The sequence below is a fragment of the Calliopsis andreniformis genome, chromosome 7, assembly GCF_051401765.1.
Source record: "Calliopsis andreniformis isolate RMS-2024a chromosome 7, iyCalAndr_principal, whole genome shotgun sequence".
NCBI classification, from domain to species: Eukaryota; Metazoa; Arthropoda; class Insecta; order Hymenoptera; family Andrenidae; genus Calliopsis; species Calliopsis andreniformis.
In genome coordinates this window covers 8,220,807-8,227,478 of record NC_135068.1, presented here as the reverse complement: position 1 = coordinate 8,227,478, position 6,672 = coordinate 8,220,807, and the positions used below count along the sequence as shown (strand labels likewise).

Sequence of the window (6,672 nt, the reverse complement as noted above, 5' to 3'; positions counted from 1 at the left end):
GAAATCAGCTTCCGTGCGACTGAAAATTTTTCTTTTTCAGTTCATCAAACTGCGTTCTGCGAAATCGGTAAAAATGCAGCAGGGTGAGGCAGGGGATGATTGCAGGGGATGAAAAACGGGCTTCCGATTTAAGCGCATAGGCGTTCCGTGGACAAACGGTTCTTATGATGTACGAGTAATTTCCCAAAGTGAATCGCGCTCTCGTTTCTTGGCGGTCGGACTCGGCCGCGAACGTTACGGAAATACTGGAACTTGGGCAAACTTTTCAGCGAACCGACGAGCCCCAGAGTCTTGGATAAACACCCGCGGGCCCAAGCTTCCCTGTGAAGGTACATCCTGGTTCCTTTAGAACGCACCAACTCAGCCTTCGCAGGGATTCCTTGAAACAATAATTTTGTCCCTTGCGTTGGGTCGATTCGCTGAACACCCAGCACTGGGATGTCTTTTTTCCTATCATGGTTAGACATAATTGGAGCAGGTTTGTTCATGCTGCTAAGTTTCAACTTCTATTTGCAACTTCTGTTCTGGACAGGTGCCCGTAAAAGCTACGCTACAGTCAGGTGTTCCAGACAATAGATTCACATGACAACGTCGTAGGCTAGGTTTGGGTTAGGTACTTCGAAACTCAATTTTGCCTCATTTCCGCAGCGAAAGCTCGCCTGGGGTCTCCCTGAACGATCAGTTCAGCGCCGTGTCGTGAAAATATCAATGGATGCTTGTCATCCGAGGAAAAATGTGGTTCACCAGGGCTGTAACTTATTTATGGGACGCTCGGACACCGGGTGCACGCCAAGACGAGACAAGCGTGACGCTCGGAGAAAATTAAACCCGCCAGCCGACTGGATCGATAAGTCGAAAACCGAGGAACCGTGGGGGCGGGTACAGTAATGTCGTGCGGAGCAATCACGACACATTCGAGCCTGATTCGTTCCGTTCGCAGCGTTTTCTCTACCTGCGCTCGTGGGCACGTAAGGACAGGCCATCAGACCACGTCTACAGTTCCCAGTTCAACCTGACACACGAAATTGCAGAAAACGTAACACCGTTCTACCTTGATCGATTTCCTGTCTCTTCTGGCATAATATATTTAAAGCTGACCCGATCGCGTTCTACTGCTCCCCCGAGGAACAATCAGCAATTAGCATGGTTACTGGAGGCTTCGTGGGAGTCACGTCTTGATATGAAGGGATTCCATCGAACCGAAAGCACTACAGTGCGATAGAAACTGATGAGGTATTTCCACGCGGTGCAATTAGCCTGAAGTTTGCTAATTGTAAGAAGATTATATATTCAATCGTGGAATAATAGACAAGCGGGGTTTCAATGAATTACTACCTGTCGATCTATTAAAGATAAGATTGTTTTGAGTCCAGTTTTCCAGGCAGTGTAAAAGAAAGCAATGAAGTTCACCTGCTCATTTAAATGATGTGATCGTGCTCTGTTTCCAATGTAAGGCATCTAAGTAAAAGATATCAGGAGCTGGGCTGGGTTCTAGGTTTCAAATCAAGGGAAGTTCTTTCGACTCACTGTTATTTTTGGTACGAAAGTTTACCCCGAGGGTGGTGCACACTTCATCAGAATAGGGTGTCCGGAGATTCCAGGCGACACTTTCGTGCTTCAGATGTTGACAGCAAGAAGGGCAAAGAGGGTATCAAGAAACTTCATAGGGCGCCAGCTGAAGGGGAATCGTACTTTCTGAATCGTTCGATACTATGAGGATCGTTCCAGCTCGATGCACGACCTTGTTTCGTGCTGCTGGCACAGAGACTTTTTCACAAGCCACCTGGGAGGCTGTAGGTGGAATTAGACTGTTAGAAGTGTGTGCAGATAGAGCAGAACTATGAACGCGAAAAAGGGCGATGAATGTTCATAGTTTCCATGGCGTTGTCATTCCGCGTCAGGTGGGTACAATAAAACATTTCATTCCTTCATAAACAAATCTTCGCTGCATTGTATTGGGACGATGTTCAGCAGATTTGAAAGAACCTCTAAATAAACAAGAGTTTTAAGTGGCACGGGAGCATAACGCGACAAGCTGGAATGAGATTCGAGGTTTATTATGAAAAAGAAGAGCGCTGTGCCTGGTGCTGAATTGTATCTCGTGCACTCGATCCCAATGGGGATGACTTTGAATAAACTCACGGAGACGATTATTTTGATTCTAATTTCGTCCTTTGTTCGCCGGGACGACGTGAAAAGAAAGGACGTCGTCAGCGGGGTCTTAACGAAGATTCGAAGCAGCCAGTGTAAGATATAAATTACGAAGGCGTGTCGGGGATCCGGGAATCCCTTTTATACCGCTCTGGCTTGTATTCCCTCAGCCCTGAGAAACAAGGTTAGTCGAGGTATCAAGCGTGTAGCGGGGGTCTAAGCTGATTCGCGTTCCCTCCGCTGCACGGGGTTTATTCGCAAACCGTGAGCGACAGCGTTGCGAGCACGCAACGAACACGTCCTGCAGGGCTCCAACCGGTCGCGTTATTTTCTTTATCCACGGGGCGAGATTGAACGTTTCGCCGTCGACAGTGTCTGGCCCCCCAGGCAGTCGGTGTTTCGGGCAAACAGACGGTGTTTTCTTTCTGTATTCCCTCGGGAGGCATGCAGAGTTTGCTACGACAACACGCGGTAACTGAATTTCAAAACAGAAGGTGGCGGCTTTCCGTCAATTATGCCAGTGTAAAGTATTTTCCCAGCAAACGTCGTCATCCTCGGCAATCTGTAGACACATGTGGCGCCTGAACCTCATCGTTTGGGATGATATGGCGTGTATAGTTAGCGGGGAAATTCGAATTATAAATACAGGCAACATGAATAGGAACGTGGGAATAGGCAATGGGGTAGGTAAAGCTGAACTGCAGAGAGCAGTCGAAGTTTTAAGAGGTTAGGTATGGGTTAGGTTAGGAAAATTCAGACTAGAAATACATGTAAGGTGAATAGGAAGGTGGAAATAAGCAAGGGGTAAGCAGAACTAAACTGCAGATGGTAATTGAAGTTCCAAGGGCTTAAATCTGGGATAGGTTAGGAAAATTCAAACTGTAAATACATGTAAGATGAATAGGAACGTGAGAATGGGCAAAGGAGTAGGAAAAGCTAACCTGCAGAAAGCAGTCGAAGCTTTAAGGGGTTAAGTTTAGGTTAGGTTAGGAAAATTCAAAGTAGAAATACATGTAAGATGAATAGGAACCACTGGTTTCTATACCTCGATGGCACGGGGCTTCTGAGCATAGGCCACCAATGGGTGCAATAGGAGTGACGTTATGTTGTAAAAATACAACACTGGCGTCGCTTGTGGGTGGTTATGGTACTAAGGCTTATAATTCACATACTTATAAGCTATCTGAAACCTCCTTTATTGAAATTTCACACTGATTGATAATTCCAATTTGAATTTTGTAGAAAATACTACATATTCGGGATTGTGTAAATTGTACAGAAAAAATGAGCATACATGTGAATCAGAAACTTAATACCTATGGTCGCCCACAAGCGTCGCGCTTATTATATTCTAACAGTGTCGCGGCATATCTATTGCTCTCATCGAGCTAAACCCTATTCCGTATTCAACTATAGAGATCAGTGATAGAAACGTGAGAATAGGTAGAGAGATAGGTAAAGTTAACCTGTAGATAGCAGTCGAAGTTTTAATGGATTACGTCAGCGTTAGGTTAAGACATCACCTGATCGGTACAAAAAATTAAAATTTTTATAGCTATTTTGTTACATTACTACTGTCTCTTGCTATTAAGCTCATTCACTTTCCAGATTGTCAGTGTGGTGTGCTCCTTTAAGCCTACAGCAATTTCTAGAGCATATAAAGCCGATTAGAGCATACCCCACTTTGAGAGTACTTATATATTTTTAGGAAAATTTGTTTCAGCACTTAAACGCTACTAAAAAATTAACAAAAGGATATTCTTTAAGCGCTACTACGCCAGCAGCACTTCGACCTCGACCGTTATTACAATATCCATGCTTTTCAATTTGCTGAATAATTGAATTTTTCAATGTCTGTTATCTGCACAGCTTTTTCCTCGCCTATAGGAGAAGAAGCTTATCCACTACTTCACTCATTTTCTGTATTTTTCCCGCGTTGGCGGTAATACTCGGGCTTCATGGGCGATGGAAGCTGTTTTAATGTAACGCATGCACTCGCTGTTTGCACAGGCTGCTTCTCGAGACTGCTTCAGGTTGCTAACTTTCCGTGTATATCCCACTTAATTATAGAAATTAGGATATGATACACGAGAGGACGGAAAACAGGGGAGAACATGCTCGCTGAGAATGTTTTGAGTGGATACTTTTTATTAACTTCTCATTTGATGCAACAGGAACAACATTAAAGTCGCGTAACGAGAACAGCTGCGACTGAAGAAGGTATCTTTGGCAACAGATGATACGGGAAAGTTCTGTTTAGCGATGGTGTCCTCCGTCGTGGTCGTTGCCATTGCTATTCAGCACGTGAGCGAAGAAACCGTCCTTCCCTGCTCGATACTTCACGGTTCTGATATTGCCACCAGGCTCCTTCACTGTGTATTCTCCCACTACTTCTTCACCTGGAAGAAGTTATTAGCATATTAGTATTATAAAACTGCAGGTCAAAAATAGGGAATCCACAGTTGACTTAGGTGTGAATTAGGTTTAGCATAGGCCAGGGTTACTGAAACACTAGAACTTTGGGTGGGAGCAGTTACCTAGCATACTACAATAGCGTGTAAGGTCCAGGGATAACAGGTGAGCAGAACTTCCTGACGTCATTATAATAGGAGTTGGAGTGAGGGAACGCAGGGACCCAATACGGTTGGGCGACGTCACTCCCCCACTACTTTTCCCAGTGAAGGGACCCAATAAGGTCTGACAACATCACTCCCCACTCCTTCTCCTATTGTATTGATGTCAGAAGGTTTTCCTCATCTGGCATTCCTAGTAGGACCTCACAGGTCCCAGGCGTTTTAGTTTAGCTAGACCTAGAGGAGTTAGACATAGGATTTGCTTGAAAATGGACATCTGGTATTTAATCGTCACGGCAGAGTTATGGGAAGAGAGGTATCACAGTACCTAAGTGAACCCAACTCTTCCAACATTCGTACTCCTTTAGCTTAGAGAACCACTTCAGTAGAGGAACCGGGGATTAGTCCTAGGATTGATTCAGGTTCTCTGTAAGAGAGCAAATTCAAATTCCTCTGTCCTGGTATGAATATTCTATTACCACAATTCTCTAGAGACTTCATGATCTTCACTCTGATCTGGTCCCAATTCTTAATGCCTCTTTGTCAGGCAAATCACTGCATTCTAATGCTTCCAACGCCTTGCCATTTCATTCTAGGATCGCGGGAAGACTACAAACTGGTGCAGAAATGTCATTCGCAACCACCGCGAAGCTAGTTAAGAAATCAACGCGGCAGACGGAGGTCGAAACCAGTTCGCCGGGAGACGACACGGTGTCATGAGTTATCTCCAAAGGGAATTTCCTTTGTGGGAATAATTAGCGAAGCCGCGAGTACTGAGGTCGAACCCGTCAAATCTGTTCTTTCTCTTTCCCACTCACGCAATGAAACCACATAGAGAGCTTGCAATCAGACCCCGTTAAATCAACAATGTTTCCTCGGAAATCAAAATTCAGGCTGCGTAATTATCGCTTCTGGCGCAGAATTGCGATTTCATAGAGTCTGCCAGGGAGGTAAATCCAATTTATTAGAAAATAAGCTTAGAGGTTCGAAGAGTTATACAGTAACAATTTTAAATACAACTATTTGATCCACGCCTAAGCCAGACTTAGTACGGGATAACCTAGGCCAAATTAAAGTCTAGCTTAACACGTCCTAATCTAGACCTGTCAGAACCTAAGCTAGGTCTATCACGATATAACACGAACCTAAACTGATCTAACCCTGAGCTGTCCCCGTGCTTACCATCCCTATGCTCCTTCTGGCCATGGTAGTCACCAGTATGATGATCTTTGACACCATATGAAAACTCGTAGTGAGGGTGAGCCACGTAGTCGTGATGATGGTGTCCGTGTTTGTCCTCCCAAGTAATCTCTTCCGCGCTGCCTATCACAGGGCCGTGGAAGTGCTGGAAGGAGTGCGCGTGACCACCTGCCTCCACTCTCACGTCGAGCAGCACCGACAGCGCCAGCGTGGGCAGGATGAACTGCCAGGAATATTCAATTTTGTTATTTACCTCGACGGAACTCGAAATTTACGCGCTTGATTGCAACATCGACTTTATTACATCAAGCGCGTGCTAATGAGTACTAGGAATAGCGTAGCATTCTGAATTACGGATATTTACAGAATATTGTAAGAATATTTCAGCCTCTGGGGACGCCTGCGTGAAGACATGTACAACTGAACCTACTGTGCCCCAGGTTCATTACTTTAACTGTGGTTCTATTAAAATAATCAAGCCTCTCTTAATAAAGATTCTTTTCCCCACAGATGGATGCTTCTGGAACACGAGACCTCTAGTCAACAAGAGAGGATTTCGCAAGGATCCGCAGCGAAAAATAGAAACGTAATCCGATAGAGCGTTTGGGCCGCGTTTCACAGGATCGATGGAGTTTCCTGTGAATTACGGGAGGACTCCGTCGGTGAACGTCCGATAATTAAACGCTACTGGCCGATTGATCGATCGCATCACTTTGAAACACCGCGCCCACATGTCTCCCTTGAACCG

The 6,672-nt window shown here is 45.1% G+C and overlaps 1 protein-coding gene across 1 annotated transcript; it reads right to left on the bottom strand.

Moving 5' to 3' along the window:
- Positions 1-4,359: 4,359 nt before the first annotated feature.
- LOC143181395 (cuticle protein 7-like) lies at positions 4,360-6,216 on the bottom strand. The gene is made up of 3 exons (XM_076381776.1): positions 6,202-6,216; positions 5,907-6,147; positions 4,360-4,550 (listed from the first exon to the last, which is right to left on the bottom strand). Exons 1-3 carry the CDS (start codon positions 6,214-6,216, stop codon positions 4,408-4,410), a joined length of 399 nt encoding a protein of 132 aa, XP_076237891.1. The 3' UTR covers positions 4,360-4,407.
- Between the last annotated feature and the right edge of the window lie 456 nt (positions 6,217-6,672).